The following is a 22,340-nucleotide window of genomic DNA, read 5'->3' as shown; positions in this document are numbered from 1 at the left end:
TCACCAGTAATGTTGGTTTAGAAAATGAAGTAAGGCCAAAGAAAGCTTGGCTGTCTGCTCTCTTTGTAAAATTATATACACTTTTAGGGACCTGGCTTGAAAGGAGAGAGTCTGAATTTGTGTCCATGGTAACCCGTTCGTGACAAGAGGAAGTTACAATGGCAGCGAGCCATGAAAAGGTCCAGTTGTTTTCACAGAAGCAGTTTAGACATGTCTTGCATTTAGATAAAGCGCTGCTGGCAGATCTCTCTACCTACAGTGGTTTAGATGGAAACTGTATATCGTGGCTTAATTGTATGCAGTCTCAGTGTATTGTTGTGAGCTTCAGTGGTCTACTGAGAACAATAGATTAACACAGAATAAAGATAGCCTTCATTTGTAAAGAGTGACCGCAGATCATATTTTGTTTTTGTTGCAACTCTGTATTGCTTCCCACGTCTGTCAGTAGCACACAGTAAAGCTTTGTAAAAATAATTTCCCCATTCATTTGCATTGATATTCATTTGCTGATAGACTATCATAACAAAGATACGAAGGGTTTTTTTTGTACAGTGGAAAGTTATCTCCATTGACTTTTTTATTATAAAATCTATTTTAAACATTTTATTCTGTCTTATTATCTTTTAATGAGGTGGTTGGGTGGTTGACCATGTTTATTATCGGTACATTGGTTTAAAACCAGTTAGACACCAACGTTGCGGTCTATTTGATTGATCTTAATATCACCATGTGGCAAGGCTGAGGCCCTGCACATGGGTATATAATTTAGTTTATTGTTATAAATAGTTATTATAGAGAGACACTCCACCTGAGAACCACTGCCAGCAGAGTTTGTTTACAGGGGATCGCAGCCGAGTATAGGACGGCTATGGTTTCTTGACCGGCTGGGAAAAGAAAAAAATTGAGTTGCGCTACAGCAACCAGAAACCCTGTCTGCCAGACAACCACACCTACCATAACTGGGAGCCCCCTCCAGAGAAGGGCTCTGAGAAGCGACGATGGGGACACAGGTTTAGGTGGTAAGCCTGGGGTTAAATGGGCGCCCCCTTACAGAAGCCCAGGGTTGAGTATAGGGATTAAACAGGCCTTCCCCCCTTACAGAAGACAAATGTCAGAGGTTGAATGGACACCCCTGAAGAAGCTTATGTCCATTATTAGAGGTGTTACTTAACATAAAATATTCTTTATTGAATTATTTCAGTTATAGTGGTATTAATATCTCTCACTGTTAGATCAATTGAATATGAATACCCCAGTGAGTGCAGCATAACTTCAGAAGATTTATAAAATATCTATATAAAGTGCATTTTTGTGATTTCAATATTCACATGCTTTGTTAAATCACAGTTGGACCATGTTGACAGTAAATGCTGTGTACTTGAGCACTGTTATACAAATATGTTTTTGAAAAGCAATGTGCCATTTTCAATACCAGTCTTAATCCCATAAAAGCTATATGCTATAATAACAGAGAATAACTGAGAATTCAAGTTTGAATAAACCTTCAAACTTGAATGTGCATTTTTACAGGTAAACAAAGCAAGCATTCACAAAACTATTTTCCCTAAACACAGTATAGAAATACTAGTATTTGAAGATGCAAATACTGTACAACTACATGTTTTTTTAAGTGTTTGCCTGCAGCAGTATAACCTATTAAAAAAAAATATATATATATATATATATATATATATATATATATATATATATATATATATATATATATATATACAGTGCCTTGCGAAAGTATTCGGCCCCCTTGAACTTTGCGACCTTTTGCCACATTTCAGGCTTCAAACATAAAGATATGAAACTGTAATTTTTTGTGAAGAATCAACAACAAGTGGGACACAATCGTGAAGTGGAACGAAATTTATTGGATATTTCAAACTTTTTTAACAAATAAAAAACTGAAAAATTGGGCGTGCAAAATTATTCAGCCCCCTTAAGTTAATACTTTGTAGCGCCACCTTTTGCTGCGATTACAGCTGTAAGTCGCTTGGGGTATGTCTCTATCAGTTTTGCACATCGAGAGACTGAAATTTTTGCCCATTCCTCCTTGCAAAACAGCTCGAGCTCAGTGAGGTTGGATGGAGAGCATTTGTGAACAGCAGTTTTCAGTTCTTCCCACAGATTCTCGATTGGATTCAGGTCTGGACTTTGACTTGGCCATTCTAACACCTGGATATGTTTATTTGTGAACCATTCCATTGTAGATTTTGCTTTATGTTTTGGATCATTGTCTTGTTGGAAGACAAATCTCCGTCCCAGTCTCAGGTCTTTTGCAGACTCCATCAGGTTTTCTTCCAGAATGGTCCTGTATTTGGCTCCATCCATCTTCCCATCAATTTTAACCATCTTCCCTGTCCCTGCTGAAGAAAAGCAGGCCCAAACCATGATGCTGCCACCACCATGTTTGACAGTGGGGATGGTGTGTTCAGGGTGATGAGCTGTGTTGCTTTTACGCCAAACATAACGTTTTGCATTGTTGCCAAAAAGTTCGATTTTGGTTTCATCTGACCAGAGCACCTTCTTCCACATGTTTGGTGTGTCTCCCAGGTGGCTTGTGGCAAACTGTAAACGACACTTTTTATGGATATCTTTAAGAAATGGCTTTCTTCTTGCCACTCTTCCATAAAGGCCAGATTTGTGCAGTATACGACTGATTGTTGTCCTATGGACAGAGTCTCCCACCTCAGCTGTAGATCTCTGCAGTTCATCCAGAGTGATCATGGGCCTCTTGGCTGCATCTCTGATCAGTCTTCTCCTTGTATGAGCTGAAAGTTTAGAGGGACGGCCAGGTCTTGGAAGATTTGCAGTGGTCTGATACTCCTTCCATTTCAATATTATCGCTTGCACAGTGCTCCTTGGGATGTTTAAAGCTTGGGAAATCTTTTTGTATCCAAATCCGGCTTTAAACTTCTCCACAACAGTATCTCGGACCTGCCTGGTGTGTTCCTTGTTCTTCATGATGCTCTCTGCGCTTTAAACGGACCTCTGAGACTATCACAGTGCAGGTGCATTTATACGGAGACTTGATTACACACAGGTGGATTCTATTTATCATCATTAGTCATTTAGGTCAACATTGGATCATTCAGTTTCTGTTGCTGCACTGAAAGTAAAGGGGCTGAATAATTTTGCACGCCCAATTTTTCAGTTTTTTATTTGTTAAAAAAGTTTGAAATATCCAATAAATTTCGTTCCACTTCATGATTGTGTCCCACTTGTTGTTGATTCTTCACAAAAAATTACAGTTTCATATCTTTATGTTTGAAGCCTGAAATGTGGCAAAAGGTCGCAAAGTTCAAGGGGGCCGAATACTTTCGCAAGGCACTGTATATATATAAGTATGGAAGTTTGGTTTTAGCTGTATACATGTATTTATTCTCTAGCAATAGGCATAGCAAAGTATGACATTGTTTGAACCAGGATAACCTTCCATAGTTTTCAAGTACTATTTGTTTTTTGTTTGAACAGTCTATTCCATTCTGCATGAGCAGGGTATATGAATAGACTTGAGATTATAGCAGCTTCACCATGGCATCATGTGCTTCCTCTTCTTTCTCTCCAAATATCACCAGATATCGCAAATGCTGGAAGTGTGTATTGGATTATTGTCCTGACTCCAAGTCTAATCACAAGCAAACCAGATGGTGCTGCATTTCTCTGGAGGGTGCAAACTGTACAGAATGCCATGGCTCTATAAAACCTCCAGTCTGTTTTCCACCAAAACATACTTGACAGCATTTCATTACCTCACCATGTTTATTAAGTCAGTGCAGTGCACTCTTCTTCTGATGTAAAAAAAAAAAAAAAAAAAAAACCTCTGTGATTTGACCCATATATCTTAAAATGGATTAATGTATCCATAGGACCTTTGCAATCCTATTTTTATGGAAATCGACTTATAGTAGAAATCGACAGTACTCAGCAGTATGAATATGCTGCTTGAAGTACTTCAGGCACGTCAGCATTGGTGAATACTGGTGAACTTGTGTCAAGAACAGTTAGCCTTAGTACATGAACATTATATTGCCAGAGGCTTATTTTCATAGAATACTGAACTTGTTAATTGAATAATTAATCTTTACTAACAAAAATCATAAAAAACTAAAAAGGATAATTTACATTTTTATAAGCAATCATTGGCAGTGAGAATAAAAAGTTATCACATCATAAAGCAGAAAAAAGTGGATATGGTGTGTGGTCATTAATGAATTCAAGCGACTGGAAAAAACCCAGTCAACCCAATGCTGTATTCAGGTATGATGAATGACTTCCTGCTTCATGAAACTTAGATTAAGGATCTGGGAACACAATATAAGAAGATACAGTACTCAATTCATACAGTATAGCAGTGTTGAGTCAATTCTTACTTTATTCATTTTGAAAAGCCCCACTCAAAAAACTATGCATACTGTAGCCACGGACACACCAATAAAGATGAAAGGGAATATTATATTTTCTATTAATGGCAAAAATGTTGATCTTAGCAAGTTGTTGCACAAGTTCTTTCAATTCTATACCACTGGATGTTATCAATCGATTGGCGTTACTCGGTGTTTGGCTGTTTTTGCTTTATTTTTTATCAAGTAGGTAAACCTTCATGGCGAAGCATGAGAAATAGTGTACAGTAGGTTTATATTGTAGTTGTGTAATATCTGTGCCATCATTGTGGTGTATAATAGGTTTTAAAGGGCTCTTTTATCAGTTTTGTGCTCGTAATTAGTTCTGACTTTAGTGTGTTTTGTGTTTTTTATTTTTTAAATATTTGAAAATGAGTTGTGTCTAATTGCTGACAGTTCACATCCCCGCATTAATGTATGTTCAAATGGGGCATGGTGTCTGTTCAAGTGATAAGAATTTGAAATTACTTATCTTGGGATTACTAATATTAAATGGAATAAAATCCTATTTTGCAGATACAGTGGAGTACTACATTTATTTTCACGAGGACTGTAGCAATTTATTTTCATGGCAATTATTACAAGTGAAAATATTTACGTACAGTATATGGAGAGCAGCATAACAGGAGCGCCACTTCTGTATCTGTATGTGTATGTCTGTCCTTCCTTTCCCTGGTTGTTGCGAGTGTTGTGTGTGTGTGAAAATAATGTACCTTGTATAATTATTATAAATAATAAATGATTTCCCTGCATGCCTCTACCTCTTCTATTAATATAGCGATCTCCTGTGTCGGGCAGCATGGTTTACGTATTCTCTCGGCGAGTGACCTACTACTTGCACTGTTTTTTCTTGCTCTGTGCTACTGCCGCTTCTAAATTCAAAACGATCCTTGTGGTGACGCAAACACATTCTGTCTCTTAAAGGGATTGTTGCCTGGCCCTGATAGGATAGCAGATTCCCCAACTTACTCAACACTGATTGGCTGGGCGTTGTCAGTGCGCCACAAACGCTATTGCGCTGGGTTTTTATTTTGATCAGAATCGCACTTTTGGAGAAGCCATGACTACAGGGCAGACACGTTTGACTTTAACAATTGCGTCTGCGATTGCACTTGTTGTTTTTAACATGATCATCTCTCTTCTCAATAGACTTCCTTCATCAGTGACTTGTACTCTTATTGCTTCTTTTAAGGCTGTGTTTACAAGATAATTAGTTTTAGACTGCTCCTGTCTTGAGAACCATTTTCACAGGAATCTGGTGGGACTAGATTTTCAGCCAGCCTGTGCTATTTCAGGTTAGACCTGGTCATTATTTGAGTTGGGAACCTCCAAGATAAATCAGGTGTTGGTGGACATTATCGATCCAGTGACACACATCCCAATACAGGTCTACCCAAATGTTCAGTTTGTCAGAAAATTCTCATCTGTTTTCAAAAATGAAACTCCAGGCCCAATTGACTTTTATTGCAACAAGAGAAATATGTTGTCTCTTCCCACGGGCTATTCAGAAAACTTTAAGGACTATGGTACAGTATTTCAAGGAATTTATAATCATTTTCTTAAGCTAAACTGTGCTTTGAAAAATGAGAATACACTAATAAACCATCTCTAAAACAGTATAAAAAGAGTTTTATGAATTTCAACTGGATTTAATGAATCAAAATGGGCTTAACAACTGTCCTTAAAAAAGTTTTGTACATAAGGCCCTTTACTGTATCTCTACAAACTCTCCATTTCAGGTACTGGCGGCAGTGGTGTAACTGTTATTAGTTTAAGTAAATCAAACATCGAACAGTATTTAGTGAAATTACCTGTATACAGGTCTGCATTGTTGAAAGAGTTAAAGAGTAAACGACAGCAGTGCTTACATCCTCCATCATTTAATCGACTCAGTATGATGTATTTTTCAGATGCCACATAATTTTATATCCATACTTATGGCTGCCCTCAATTAGAAATACTGTTAACAGGATTAATTCTATTAGACATTATTAAAACAGCTTAAATCAGATTATGGAGCATCATAACAGCAGGGGTGATCGCTCCTGTTCTTCAAAAATCAGGTCTTTAGCGTGAGTATTTTTATTTGTACTGACATTGCACTGGCAATTCTTAAATGTATTTTTTTTTTTTCATGTGCTTAATAACCCTCGGTTAACATTCATTAACATCATACAATTCTAAACCATGTTCAAGAAACAGTGTTTTCAATAGAGTTGCAGTTACGAAGGGATATTGATTGACTGGAATCAAATACAGAATGTATATACAATCAATTAATCAGGCTGCAGATGAGAGTAATGACCTGGAGTAGATGGTGCATAATAACTGTGACTCATCTTGCTTGTTTTTACAATTAACATTTGCGCTCCTCTTTCTCATTAAAGATTCTGCGATACTAAAGGTCTATTCAATGGATTTAAATGCTGGCAGTTCAAAATACTGCCTCTTTTAAATTACTAGTGTTTGTGAGTCGCTTTGATGTATTTATTGTATTTTGGTCTTTAAACATTAGAATAAGGCCAAGTTTAGTCCTATTTTAATATTTGAATAGTGGTGTAAAGTGTGTTTTGAGTTCTGTAGTAGCCAGTATTATGGTTAGTTATTGGGTAATTGTGGTTTTAATCAGTTGTATTTGAAATATTTTCACAACAATCACAAGATTATCAGCACATAAATATAAACTGTAATAATATTAATAAATCTAATACAAGCACCCCTTTAAGTCTGTTTACCAATTAAAAAAACAATGCATTATAAAGTTATCATTAGTGTTCAGGGTAAGTTAACTAAATTATTAGTTATTCTTTTTAAGAAGATGAAAAAGCTAAAGGCAATCAATATTCACAACCAGACTAAGTTAAATAACATCTATAAAGTAATTTAAAAGCCTTGAAGACTATAAATATTTTGTTGAATGATAGATAGCACAGCTGGGAATGTTGCAGAACAACTTTACTTATTCCTGAAGTTTTCTTGGCAAGTGCAGCTATCCATTCTCCATATTTACATCTAGTGGATATTGATAGCGCAAACAGAGTATTGCATAATGGATATGTTCCAATGTAAGAAAGCTCAGTTAAGTGTATGGAAGAAATGAAAGAACAATCATGGCTCTCTAACCCAACCTGTACTAGGATTGCAGAGAATCAAAGCATTTAGGAGGAATAGAATTAGAGCCAGTGCCTTTTTTAGGGTCACTTGGCGAAGCTACAGAGCAGATACTGTACTTCTGGAAATAAAGTACCTGTTTGGAGTATAATAGAGCAGGGACACGCAAGCATAATATCAAGTTAAATGGTGGCTGTATTTACTGTGAGATTCCCTGCTCTTTAGAACATTAAATATACCCCAGTGTGAGACAGCATTGCATGTGTTAAATGAAAATAAAAGCATTTAGGACTCATATAGGTATGACAAGCTGAATTATCATTTAGAGACATTTTAAATGAATTAATCTCTAAATATTTAAAGATATCTCTAAATCATTTCTAGATCTCCCTGAATCATTTCTAGATATCTCTAAATATTTGAAGATATCTTCAAATATTTAAAGATATCTCTAAATTATTTTAAGATATCTCTACATGTCTGAGATATCTTTAAATAATTTAAAGATATCTGAAATTCAATTTAAGATATCTTAAAATGACTTCCTGTTTATTTAGAGATATCTCTAAATAATTTAAGATATCTAAAAATAACTTCTTGTTCATTAGAGATATCGCTAAATCATTTAGAGATATTTCGAAATAAGTTCCTGTTCATTTAGAGATATCTCAAAATCATTTGTCATATCTGTAGGGATTAATTAGCTAGAGTTTGATCTGTTACAGTAGTAAAGGTGGTTGGAAACAGTCAGTTTTAATTAGAAGCCTCAGGGCACACTGATCATATCCTTTATCTGACCCTGACATTGTAGACCATATAATGTATAATTTATGTAGTGTTTTCTTGTTGCTTTTGTTTGTTCATTTGTTCATTAAAAAATCATTAATTTAGAATCATCTGGTTTGTTTCTGCTATTTTTGTGCAGAATGTGTTTTAATGTTGTTTTTTTTTAATTGAAATAGTTAATGAAAACTCCCTTGTATTTGCATATCGATTGTAGACTACTTAGTCAGACACTTAATCATGACATGACAATTGGCCAAACTAAACACTTCTGTAGACAAAAACAATACATTAGAAAAATGTAAACATTCCTGTAGAAAATTCCTGCATGTCATGATGCCATGGAAGTCCTGGAGAAGCCTCTTGTAAACTTGCATGTGCTGGGCCAGTTTAGAAATATAGGACTTTGATAAAGGCAGAATTTCCAGTGGCAGACTGGAGCTTGTGTATGAGGTCCCTCAGTGATGTAATCTTCTGGTTAGCCAGTGCAATAGAGCATGGAAGCTGTCTTATTAACTGCTGTCATTGTTCATACACCAGTGCGAGACACTGCATTCTGGACTGTTATAAGTTCATTTTCTCTTTAACTTTGAAGTTAGGACAGGTAGTCACCTTTACTGTGATCTTGGTAGACAGTCTTGGCCCCAGTATCTCTAGTCTTATATTACATGTTAAAGGGTTACACCTTGCATTGTTTACAAGATACACATTGCTTTTTTTATTCACACATTGTCATACATCTTCTGGGAATAATCCCAAGAACCTTTCTCAGCTTTCAATGGGAAACGTTTTCCAGGAGAAAGTCAAGTGTCGTAGTGCATCCAGATCAGGCTCCCTCCTGCAACGCTTTTTTTTTCTGTTCCCACAATAGTCATTAATTTCAGTCAGAGCATCAGTATTGTTGCAGGAGGATGCATGAACTGGATACACTATGATGTGCATAAGACCCCTTTTTCTCCTGTTGTGTGCTTCTGAGTGAAAACTGAGTGATGTTTTCATTTTTATTGCACAGAGCTGAGTGAATAAAAACTATATTGCGCTACATAGGATACAGCATTATTATGTAAACACTGCAGTATGTTTCGCTAAGCTTTAACATAGGAAAATATAGACAAGTGGCTGCCTGAGACCTTTAGTTCTTTATTATTATCAAGTTGTGTATGAGCATCACAAAATAAAAGGAACATTTTTCCCGTCATGAATTATGTCCATAAGCACCTTGGCCCATTTGCTGTTCAACAATTCCCATGTAGATGATCTGACAGATGGTCAGAATATATAAAGCTTGTACAGAATGATATGTTTTTCAGCATGTAAAAAAGCAAGCTTCCTAAGTTTACTTTAGGAATTTCCCTGTTCTTTAATGCCATTCAATTTTGCATACAAATGACACATGTATGTTAGCAAAAATGTAGATGTAATGTTAGCACCCTCACCTTCGATTCATTACGCCTAACTCCAGTCATGGTCAACCACTACACGGTACAAATATAAACTTAACAACATATTCTATTAAAATGAATATAGCCAACCAGAGCAATGGCACCACACACAGAAGGAGTCTCTGGTATATGTTTTTAAATGTGTAAAATGTGAACTTTCAAAGTAGAAATAGATTATCCACTTAACTAAATGTGCTATTTGAAGTACACTAAATGTAAATAGGATGATAGGGAGGGCCTTTTTTCATTATTTACATTTTCAAATCAATACTACTGGTGTTCCTGGTGGATTAGCTTCTCAAACATTCTATTTAAATAAGCATTTCTATGAATTGACCATAAAACAAAACTTTATGTCCAAATTGGTATTGTGCAAAGAGGTTTTTGGATGCCAGGTAGAGAAAAAAACCCTGACTGCTTATAGTAAAAACTTTCTTTTATTTTTTTCAGCTGACTTGGCGCATGGATACTACAGAACACAGCGTAGATTTTCTGATGATGTCGACTGGTCATATACAGGTACGTTCTAAATGAAGTCTGGTGATTTTAATGTATTAATTTGGTCTTAATTCCTGTGGTCGGTTGCAAAAGTTGATACTCCACTGGAAAAATCTGCAGTGATGATGCACAGTATTGGGGCATTTTAGGAATACTATGACAGCAGCCCTTCAAAACTGTAACTTATTAAAAAAAAAACGTTAGTTAATTCTATAAAGAAGATGTCAGCTGTATATATGAGGCTCTTTGTTTGGTATACAAGCATCCTGTTGTGAAACAAAAGCTCTGGCATGCTGTAATTAACAAATGCTTTCAAAGAACAGAATAGGGCTTATTGCTGTTTTAAGTAATCTGGCACTTGCTTTAATGAACTCCTGGGATTCGGTTCAACAATTCAGCTTTGTCTGCTTTAATTTTTACATGACTGCATTGTCAATACAGTACTTACTATAGCTTTACATATATAAAACAGTGACAAAAGTAGTCAGATTGCTGCTAGGGATAGCTTAGTAATGTGCATATATGTAACTACCACCTGATTATCTCATCCCATTTTATGGTCTTTGATTACCGAAAACAACACAACATATTTGTTGTCAGAGAGTCTGGATAACTGAGTATCTTCTGTACTTAAACAAACAGAATTGATACAAAACCAAAATCATATTCATGAATATTTTCATGAATGTATTATATGTGTTATAAAAACACCTTTGTATTTAGGACTTGATTTACAAACTAATAAATGGTCAGTTTTGAAACGGAAACTTAAAATTGAAGACAGAAAAAAAAAAAAACTTTAAATAATATATCGGTTAGAAACGTAATTTACTAATAGCTTGAGGACTGAACACTTAGTGGTTATGTGAGGATGAATCTGTGTTTAGAATGGTGCATCTGAATTGGATGACCTTTTAGATGGTAGAATAGTCTAGGATTTGGAATGATTTGTTCAAATTATGGGTTGGGCAGTTACTAGCACAACCTGGAAAACGTGTACTTTCAGAATTCTAAGCTATTTGTCTTTTTTACTGAGTAAATAAGGTTTGCCTCACATGCAGTATAATTAAGGTCCTACCCTGACATCCGTTCTTAAGCAATACAGTATGCAATTTTAAACATGCCTAAACAAAAAGTAAGGGAAATGTAATATTAAATGTAACTGCTTCTCCAATAGTTGTGAAGCTGTAAACCATAGTAAGCTCCTCCAGCACCCAAGTGTCTAATGCATTTCAAAATAAGTCAATTAACTGTGTAAGGTATAAACTGGAGGTGCCTGTCCATCCATTGTACTGTACTTTCTGATACTTACTGTTTGTCACACTTACATGTTAAGCTATATTTTGAGCATTCCTTAGCACAACTTTCTTGAGGGTATTTTGTTGTGCCCATGTTTTGCTACACTTTATCTATGATATTAGTGGCCATCATTTTACCCCCTAGCTCATTTAAGGACAAATTGCCTTTGAGGACTGGATGACAAGTGTATACAGAACTTATCTGAAGAGTATGATCCCTTTTGCAGGACTGATGACAAACGCTAGATAAAACGGCTGAACTATTGTTGGTATCACAATTTTGTAACACAAACAAAATTGCTGTTTCTTTTTCAGGTGTATACGGTTTATTTCCTTGAATTCCATAGCTACAGCTCTATAGAATCTAGGTATTTCCAGTACAATGTTAAAAAAAAAAAAAAAAAAAAAAACCCAAACATTTGGAAAACAAGCCTGTTGAAATATACAGTGAAATAAACTTCTACTACACTACAGTAGTACTGTAGCAGTATTTGACTTTTAGAATGACAAAGTTGCAAGCATATTTCAAGGGGGCAGAGGCTTGAGTAACAATGGACAGGGAGAACATTGACGTGAGGTGAGGAGTTGAGTGTGACCAGTTTTGGGAAGAAGGGTAGTACAGCTGTGATCTCTGTACAACTCCTAGAACAGATGGTAGAGCAGTTAGGTTTAGACATGTTCTTGTCAGTGCAAGTACTTTGCACATACCTTGTCTCTTGCTGTATGAAAAGAGAAGATTATATATAAGCATGCCTCTTATAATAATTTTAAGAAAACAATTATGCTGTTAGATGTTCAAGTCTTGACTGGTTTTAAACATTGGCGTGTCAGTGTTCTTTGCTATTGATGCACGCAGGTCTTTTACCATCTTTTTCTAATTTTACATTTTCTTCAGTTCAAAAGAACATTGGTGCTGTTCTTTATGTACCTTCTTTTGTGTCAGTATAAACAGATCCATCCAGCTTCGATTTGCACCCTCTTGGATTATTAAAATCTTTTGTGTTTTCTTAAAATAATATATCATCACATGGGGCCTATTGAGTTACACTCAAGTTTTAGTTTGGAAAATGTTATCGTGAAAAACTTCTTATGAGAAATCTTTCTGACTAACAATTTGCATTGGGTTATTTACATTGTTAATGTAAAGTGTTTATACAGTATGTATGTATATTTGTGTTTGTACAGTATGTATGTATATTTGTGTTTGTACAATATATATGCATATTTTGCAGTACAAATAAGTGGACAACTGCTACTAGAATGTATCTTAGCTTTTATATTCTTAGTTATTGCAACAGTAGTGTTTGGCTGAACATGGATTTTACAAATTCGTAGGAATATATTTGTTCACTCTTAGCTGAAAAAACAGTATTGTTGAGCACTGCAGTAGACATATCTTAGGAGCAAAATCAAACACTGTACCAGTACCCCACCACATTACAGAATAGGTGAGAAACCCTGTACAGTAGAGCACATGTACTGTAGTATTTAAACTTGGTGCAGGGAAGTCTATTTGGTTGGCGTTTTTGTAATGATTTCTTTTTGGTGTACTTACAGGACTGTATATGTATGTACTGTATGCAAATTGCTTTTGATACTTAACACATTATATATTATATTACAGTTCATATTGGTCAACCATAGTACTTGAAAAGATGAAAGGCTTGTCAAAACAAGAGAAAAATGATGCCAACGAACTGCTCAATATGGCAACATTTATCACTTTTTCTACAGCAGCTATTCAAATTGATCATGTAGCTGTAGCTCTACTATTTATTTGTTTCCATATCAGTTTTAAAATATATACTGTATATACTCAGATTGTGTTATGACACTGCCCTTTCACTTTTGTAACTTACATTTGATATGTTATCCAGTTCGGGGTAAGGTATACAAATAAAAATATTCGGAGAAGACTGAAGTTAAAAAAATGACCTCTTCTGTTGATAAATTGGCATCTGGTGTAATCCTGGTCTTGTGAGTCAAGAAATTAAGATAATTAAAGATTCAAAAAGTAGGTTTGCAATCACGTTTGATTTTAATTAAATCATTATTGCCTATGTGTTATTCATTAATCTCTGCCTGTCGGTGAAGACGCTATGTAGCAGTATAGATCTGGCTTTTAGCTTTTTACTGCTAGAAGCATCTATCTCCTCTCCAGCAGGATCTATCAAACAGCGACCGTTTCTTTGGTCCCTATGGTCCTTCCTTCAAACCAGTAAGGATTTGGTTGCCTTCTGGTGAGTTGGACACCTGCCCCAGCATACTCCATTCAGACTAGTATGTACATTATACCCACCAGCTTGTTATTATTATTATTATTATTTATTTCTTAGCAGACGCCCTTATCCAGGGCGACTTACAATTGTTACAAGATATCACATTATTTCACATTATACAGATATCACATTATTTTACATACAATTACCCATTTATACAGTTGGGTTTTTACTAGAGCAATCTAGGTAAAGTACCTTGCTCAAGGGTACAACAGCAGTGTCCCCCACTGGGGATTGAACCCCCAACCCTCCGGTCAAGAGTCCAGAGCCCTAACCACTACTCCACAATACTACAAACTCAAAGCCCAGAGTCTTCAATGCTTTATAACTTCTTTATTTTGGCCTAATTTGATTCCACAAGATGTTTAATGAAAGAATAATAAAATATGTGTCAGGATCAACAGAACAGAGTAGAGAATGCAAAAGAAGATAAATGCAATTTCTACATCAAAGAATGCTTTATGGAATTCCAAATAATGACAGTAGCTGTACTGCCTCATGTTAACAAATAATTTTATAAGTACATCATATCCTTGTGGTAATCAAGAGCAATAATTCAAAATGTAATGCAAATGTAATGAAGATCATTTACCTTTTTCTGTAAGTTTTACAAAGCACTATACAATCATGCTGCTACCCAGCATTATAGCAGAGCCATGACATTTTCTGCCCTCTTTCTGAGACAACAAAGTATAGCATCTCATTAAGAAGGTGCTTGTTTTACAAACTTCCTATTGAGAATTGTGATTGAAATTTCAGTAATTAAATATGTTATGGCCAGCTTGTGAATGAATAGAGTAATTTACATATCAAATGCCCCCCACCCGTGGTGTTTATTCTGTTTCTTTTGAAAATTTAGCAAAGTACTGTTTAGTTAACCATTTCCTATGCGCACCCTGAGAAGGAGAGGTCAGTCTTTTTTAGACTTCGCTCCAAATTCAGTTTAATTATAGATGGATGATGGTATTGGAGCAAGTTGTAACAACAGTAAAAAAAAAAAAAAAAATTACCTCATATCGTAGAATACAATACAATAACACTAGTCTACAAAGCCTGAAAAAAAAAATCTTTCACTGGAAAATGTCTGAAGTTAAACAAGCCGTTCTCCCAGGAATATTGGTCCAATGTGGGCTAATGTGCTGTGGTGATTTTGTTCCATGTTTTTTCTATTCATGTTGCTTTTTCACTGACAATCATTTTTTTGCAGTGCCAACCTTTGTAAGTGTTGGTATTCTCAACTAAGACTAATGGGGTAAATTATTACAAAACAGGCAGGGCAGACGGAGTACTGTAAAAATAAAAAAATAAAACTGAAACTCAATGCAAATAAGAAGTAACACAACAGGTTATTTATATTATAAACTGACTCATGAAATGTTTGTTACAACTAGGGCTGTATCCACTATTCTTTTACAGATCAGCTCAACAAGCCTCTCTCTGTGTAGTTTGTGTTGCTACTGTAGCTTTCATTTCATTTAATTTCCATTGCTTACTTGTTATTTACAACATTATTATTTTTCTTCATGTTCTCCTCATTCTCCAGTCTGTGCAGCAGTCTGTTTGAACATGTCAGTTGCAGTTCATCCAGAACCACAGCTAACCTGCCTGTATTATGTATTGGGCACAACAGTAACACATCTTTGTTCTTTCGGCAGTCCATTAATTTGTGCATCTCATGTCTCCATCTGTCCGGACCACAGCTTGAATATATGAGCCATATATATTGTAATTACCAGGGGATAGTTTTCTCCAGTCGGGTTTGACACAGTTACACAGTTATTTAATTTTCATTTCCTAACCTGTTTAAGAAAATGTTACCCCCCCCCCCTCCCCCCCACACAAAAAGAAGTAGTTGTAATCTTTGTTAGAATTATAAAAAAGTTGAATTTAAAGATTAACAATGTATTTAAGTATGCAAATCAAATTGATAAGCATTTACTTTAAAAAGTACATAATATATCCAATAACAATACTGTGTTGTATAACTGCATGTCACACCCTCAGAGTCAGCATGCTACATAACACAAAAAAATTCTAACAGGAGTTAATTTAACTATTTAAATGTATCTATCTGATTGAATTTTGAGCTTGTTAGTCTTTTTGTAAGATATGAGATAAGGCACTGAGAGTGTGATATAAACTGTGATCTTATAATAGGCACTATAGCCACATCTCTTAATGGAAATGTGAGACAAACTGGAGAGAAAAGCTATGAGATGTTTCAACAAAATCTGTCTGTAATAATTTTACAAATGAATGAATTGCAAAACAGAGCTGCAGTAAATTGCTTCTCATTTTACTAATTATATGTGCTTACCAGACCAAGCACAGTATAATTGCTAAAATGTCTAATTGTAGGAGGCTAAAATCTAATTATGTTACTAAGCATGATGATTGCAAGTGTGTCTAAGTATCTTAAGAAATATAATTCTTATATATTAAATAAGATGTTATTACAGGACATGTTTAGAAAAAGATGTGTAGTTGCTCTCTCGCTTGTGATTGTTAGGGACAGTGGTATACACATGAAATAGGAATGCCTCAAAAGTTTGCTTTTAGGCTATGCGCAAAGCTGAATGGTTTTTTAGGAAATAGTCAGTAACAAAATCATAAACCAGTGTACATAAACATACACTACAGCTGAGTATGTGATCCCTTTTTGTGCTTGGCCTGGCGCTGAGCCCCCCTCTGTTCAGGGAGCCAGACCTACAGCTGACATAGAATGATTTATTGGAATTTCAATGAAACAATCCTCGCTATAACCATAACCACAGAAACCACTAAACCATCACTAAAGAAAGTGACACCCCCCCCCCCCCCCCTTCTCCCTCTGTGCATCACCAAGTTCATAACTGCACAGAATGTCTCGTCTGGATCTCAGATTAACTGGTTGAGTAGACTTAATCACAATATTAAGATACTGTCCTAAAACAAGCCATTATGGGGAGGACAAAAAGTTAAGAGATTTCCTTTTCTCATAAAGGATTTCTGTATCACTAACTGTACATGATGTTGATGCTCATCTCAATTTTCAAGCATCAAACCAACAGCTTATTGTTGAAGATAATTGAAAATGCAATACTGTGTTAAATTAGATAAACAAATAATGAAAAAAAGGACAGTGGAATGATTGTATGCTGTCATTTTCTGCTTTTATAGACACCACTTTGTAAACCCCCAGAACTTATTGTTTGTTCATTGCTTACAAATACAGCAATCAAGCGTGGTTCGACTTGTTTATGGACCTGGTTGATAAGTTTGTAATGTTTCAATCTTTCTTTGTTTCTCTCTTTCTGTCTTTTTCTTTCTTTATTTATTTAAAATATTTCTAGCTTGCACATTTTGTGTTATTAGATGACTTATGGGTAGCATTTTGACTTAAAGGTCATAATAAAATGTATTGTGTTAGTAGTAGTAACACGTCATTATTATCACCAGCTAATTATTGCCACTGCAGGAACTGGTTCTATAAGTATGTGTTGCTGACATATTTTGGTGTTTTCACAACAGTGAACGTGTTTACAAGCAGGTCTGTGATTCATGTATTTTCATCTCGCACTCTGGAACATGGTTCTGTGGGCACTGCCATACTTCTGTAGATGGCTGTGCACTGCAGGCTTGTGCAGTTGGTAAAAAAGCTGAAGTATTCCTTCACATTAAAATGGAAGATAAAACCATCTTGTTGATACTCTGAAATCTGTGTTTCTATATAGAAATATTGAGTCTTTACAGTAACTATGTAGTATAATATTCATGTGTTTCATTCAGTAAAACCCACACTCCGTCAGATAATTATAAAATAACAAATTTGTTCATACAGTTCATTAAAAAAATGGAACTATGACAGATGAACTTGAAAACATGTCAGTTGTTTAGGACACCAGATGCTTGAGCCAACACCCGCTAGTGTGGCTGTATCTCTTCATTATGTTCTGTATGAAGTTTGAAACCATGGAAAAGGCTGTGAGGTCTTGTCACATTATAAAACGTCATAGTTATGCAATTAGTAATTCCATACCCTATATTTTCCCTAAATTTATAGACACTGAAATGCTAATGTCAGCTTTCAGAGCACGATGGATGACCTTGTTATTTTAATTGTTTTGTTGACAATAAAAGATCATAGGGTGCAGTCATTGTCACGCTATAAAATGTTGTCAATGCTCATAACTATTGTACCGTTCAAGCAATGCCCCTATGAATTAGGATTTAAATATTACTCACAGCTACACAACAATCTGTAAGTACGTTTACAATATTTCGTTTTTTTAAAGGACCTCTTATCATGTGTTATCTTTTAACGGTGTGCCTAAGGGTGGTCGTTCCACATTTTTGTCCTTTATATGCAGTAAATATATGGTAGGGAAACTGTAGGGTGACCTCAATAACTGAGATCATAGTCTTAAACCCTGGGTTGTCCTTACTGGAATATTCGCTGGATGCAATGTGGGGAAGCTTGTATTGTAACTACTTGTGCTGTCCTTGATCTCTGCAAAATTAAATAGCACATGCAATTTTAATTATCCACTTACTATAGCAAATGGTATTTTACAGCATATCAACCCACTGTGACTGTTCATAGGTCTAACCATGGCCAGGAATATAGGGCTATTTTTTTTTTCATAACATTTATTGTAAAAGCCAGGTGCGATCCCTATTAATTTACATATGCTCTTTAATATACCTAGAACTTTTTCAGAACTTAATGACATACTGTATTTTAAACAACTTGACAAATGATTCTAATCATTCTATGACACAGGCTGCTAAAAAGGTTTTCATTTGAGAAATATCATCCTTGAGTTTAAGGTGCCAAAGGATGAAGCAGGATTGATGGTTATTCATAAATCATACAGTAGCAGTATACTGCCTGAAAGAAGTGATGAATCTAGACACCATCTGACAAATATGTATTGCTGTAATATAAATAGTACCCTTATGATAAAGGAAAAAAATCTGTACTAACTTTTTAGTCAAGAAAAGAAGTAAGCTTGAGTACAGAGGGTTATGAGGCTGTGTAGAGTTTGTCTGTGGATCCACTGAGTTTACATTTTATTTGATCTAATCTGAGATATTTCAAAAGATCACAGACCCAGTGAATGTGTGAGCACAGCTTTTAAGGGACATATACAGTATAGTTTCCTGTTTGTGGTAGAGACCCACAAATTTGTTTTTGAATTGTAGCTTAAAAATCTTTATCATTTTAATGTGTTTTGCAATTTTCACAGAAACATTAAACCAAAACAACTGGGGGAAAAGGTACCCATCTTGTAACAGTGCCAAGCAATCCCCAATTAATATTGATGAGGATTTCACTCAAGTCAATGTGAATTTTCAGAAACTAAAATTTGAAGGCTGGGAAAAGGAAACATCAGAGACAACCTATATACACAATAATGGTAAAACAGGTAAAGTATCAATTTTCTCTTTTTTTTCTGACGTAGGGGAGGAGTTGAGACATCCCTTTCTTCATTTAATACAACAACAACCAAAATGTACCATAATTATTACAATGCAACACACATCCTGTATAGCATGTGCCCCAGGTAAATTGAGCATTACTGAGAAGTCTAGAGTTAGGCCTGCATCCCTTGTGTAATGTGTTTGTATAATGTGTACCCTTTAGGATGCTAACCTCTTTATCAACATTTGCAAAATGGAATACTTCTAATTTACAATAATAACTTTTAACATTGTTTTTCTTTTAATTCTCAGTTGAAATTAATCTGAATGATGACTATTATGTAAGCGGGGGAAGCCTTAAAACTAGATACAAAGCTGGCAAAATTGCATTCCACTGGGGGAAATGTAATGCAAGTTCTGATGGATCGGAACATAGCTTAGAAGGACACAAATTTCCCTTAGAGGTAAGAATAATTTGCCATGACTGTATGGGCAGGGGTGCAAATGGTTTTGAAAATTGGTGCTAAACTGTTTTGAAAGTTTAGCACCAGAGATCCAACTGGTGCTAAATTTTCAACAGCTGACATAAAAATGATAGTTTAAGGTTTAGATTATGATTTTTATTAAGAGGAAGTTTTAAAAAAAAAGATAATTAAAAAAAAATACATATTCACTCGAATCTGAATAATTTTTTTTATTTTTACAACTACTCTCAGTCCCAGGAGGTATTGTGGGTGTTTTCAGCACCTTGATGTTCTGTCATTGACCTATTAAAGCAGAGAGGCTGAGCTACGAACTAAAAGCTGCAGTGCAAGCCCAAAATATGAGGAAAATATTAAATACATGCGCAATGTTCAGTATCACATTAGAAACTTTGTGACATTTTATTTTTTTTTAATTTAGTCGTTGCCAATGGTTTTCACCTCGGTTTTCTCCACAATTTAGAAAGCCCAATTATTATTTTTATCCCGGTTCACTGCTGCACGCCCCGGTGACTCGAGAAATGTGTTCCTGCCAATCTGATGACCTATGGTGCCAGAGGACAACACAGATCTGAATGGCTCCACTGCAGACCCGCAGGCGCCCTGTCACCCACAGGGGTCACTGGTGCGCGGTGAACTGTAGATTGCCCTGCCTACCTAATCTCTCCCTACCCGAGCGGCGCTCTGCCAATTGTGCACCGCCTCCTAGGAACCCCTGGTCATGGTCGGCAGTGACATAGCCTGGATTCGAATTTGCGATCTCCAGACTATAGGGCGCACCCTGCACTCCACATGGAGCGCCACTTGGGAGCCTTTTCCTGACGTTCTTGATAACAGTATGTCTGCTTTGGCGTATTCAAATACTGTAATAAATCAGTTACTAAACCCTTTATTGCTGTAAATAGAAACCAATTAGTTAGATTTTTATGAAATATAGGATATTAATAACAGCCTTTTGCTGAATTGTTTTTTTTTTCATTTGAAATGATATGTTTTAACTAGAATAGAATTTTAGAATAATCTGTTTTGTATTATTGTATTGCATTCCAACAATAACTTGATCATGTTTTTAATATTATAGATGCAAGTCTTCTGCTTTGAAGCAGATACGTTTGAAAATATTGAAGACGCAATGAAGGACAATGGAAGATTAACAGCTCTATCTATTTTATTTGAGGTAATACAGTTTTGTTTTATTCATCAATAGGTTTTTTTGTTTGGCTTTTTAATATTAGTCAATTTATCTAGCATTTCTGTATCTAACCGTAAGTGTTTACTGCACAGTAATATTAGATTTGTAGTGACTATATTACACTATCAATGCAAACCTACAAAGATTACCATTGCATCACAAGCTGTGTCTATGCTGTAGATTCTAATAGGCGGTGCAGTGACTTGGTTGCTTTGTTTTTGTTTAAACACACACCTTTGCCCTATCACTGCAGGCAAACTTTACCATATTTGTACTCAGCCTGCAGAGCAGGTTTAGGTATGAAACACAGACCCTTGTCAGTTACTGTGTTCTGGGTTTTGTTGTTGTTGATAGTTGGTCAGAAAGTTCTGTAAAAGTAAAATATTTATATCACTTGGTAGTTTATGCTTTTAGCATGAAATAAGGTGATGCTCGACTACAGTTGTATTCTGTAGCGTTGTGCTTGACTACATTATGTAACATTATGTAATAAAATGCAAAAAGAGTGTATGACAAGAAGCAAGTGATTATGTTACTCTAGACTATTCCAATACTCTAAGACTGTACCTGTGAACAATTAGATTGGCGTGGCGCATCAGGCAGGTGATTTGAGGCCTGGCAATATAAAATCTTCAGTCAGGACAACTTTGTTGTATGTAGCCAGTCCTTTGTACAACACATTGGCATTACATACCAGACATACTTTAGAGGCTTTGAAATAGTTTCCAAGAATGTAGGTGTAGATTAAGGTCTCATCAAGTTCTAATCGGTGTATGACAAGCAGTGTTTCTAAGATTGAAGGATGTTTTAGTGACGTGTGCAGATGTTGAAGCTAGTTAAAGGTCATTGAGGGTGCTCAGGCTCATGACAGTGGGGATGAAGCCTACACTGTTGATGTGATCTGATTAAAATAGCATGTGCCTTATTTATGTTTGTGTCTCATTTCTCATGGTTTTATATCAAATGGGGGAGTGGTGGGTGGGGGTTTGGTATCTAGTTACTATTGACAATAAATGGGAAGATTTATTTTTAAAGTGCTGCAAACAGGCACAGCGCTTGGTTTGCTACTGGGTCTCTGAAAAACTGCTAACAGATTTGTGCTTACATCAACACTATGCACCTCACATTTATACATGGACGATTGCCAAAAGAGGTGACAAGATGAGAGGAGGGCAGTCCAAAAAAGGCTGCAGATCAGCAACTGTGCTTCCCAAAGAGGAAAGTGAAAACACAAAGATAATAATTCTCAGCAATACTGGCCTCTCTGGTTGAGTCAGCTGAGTTGGGTTAAGGACATTCAGATTCATGGCTTACGGTTCCAGACAGGAGCAGCAACAGGACAAGTACAATGAAAAAGGCCCTTACATATGCTGATTAACACAACCGTCAGGGGTGGTTCATGACTCGTGTGCTGTTAATTTGATTTTTTTGGAGGTCATTGAC

At 35.7% G+C, this 22,340-nt stretch overlaps 1 protein-coding gene across 7 annotated transcripts in view; it reads left to right on the top strand.

The window, feature by feature from the left end:
* LOC117419757 (receptor-type tyrosine-protein phosphatase zeta-like) overlaps window positions 1–22,340 on the top strand; it is a 63,068-nt gene that overhangs the window by 8,266 nt on the left and 32,462 nt on the right. For all 7 annotated transcript variants that reach the window (XM_034032814.3, XM_058986061.1, XM_058986060.1 and 4 more), the window contains exons 2-5: window positions 10,196–10,264; window positions 19,049–19,228; window positions 19,536–19,687; window positions 20,787–20,882. In XM_034032814.3, the coding sequence (XP_033888705.3) occupies window positions 10,196–10,264; window positions 19,049–19,228; window positions 19,536–19,687; window positions 20,787–20,882 (497 nt within the window). The remainder of the gene's footprint in view (window positions 1–10,195; window positions 10,265–19,048; window positions 19,229–19,535; window positions 19,688–20,786; window positions 20,883–22,340) is intronic.

Source organism: Acipenser ruthenus, chromosome 14 (assembly GCF_902713425.1).
Source record: "Acipenser ruthenus chromosome 14, fAciRut3.2 maternal haplotype, whole genome shotgun sequence".
Classification (NCBI taxonomy): domain Eukaryota; kingdom Metazoa; phylum Chordata; class Actinopteri; order Acipenseriformes; family Acipenseridae; genus Acipenser; species Acipenser ruthenus.
The sequence above is the reverse complement of the archived record's forward strand: the minus strand, read 5'-3'. Positions and strand labels throughout refer to the sequence as shown.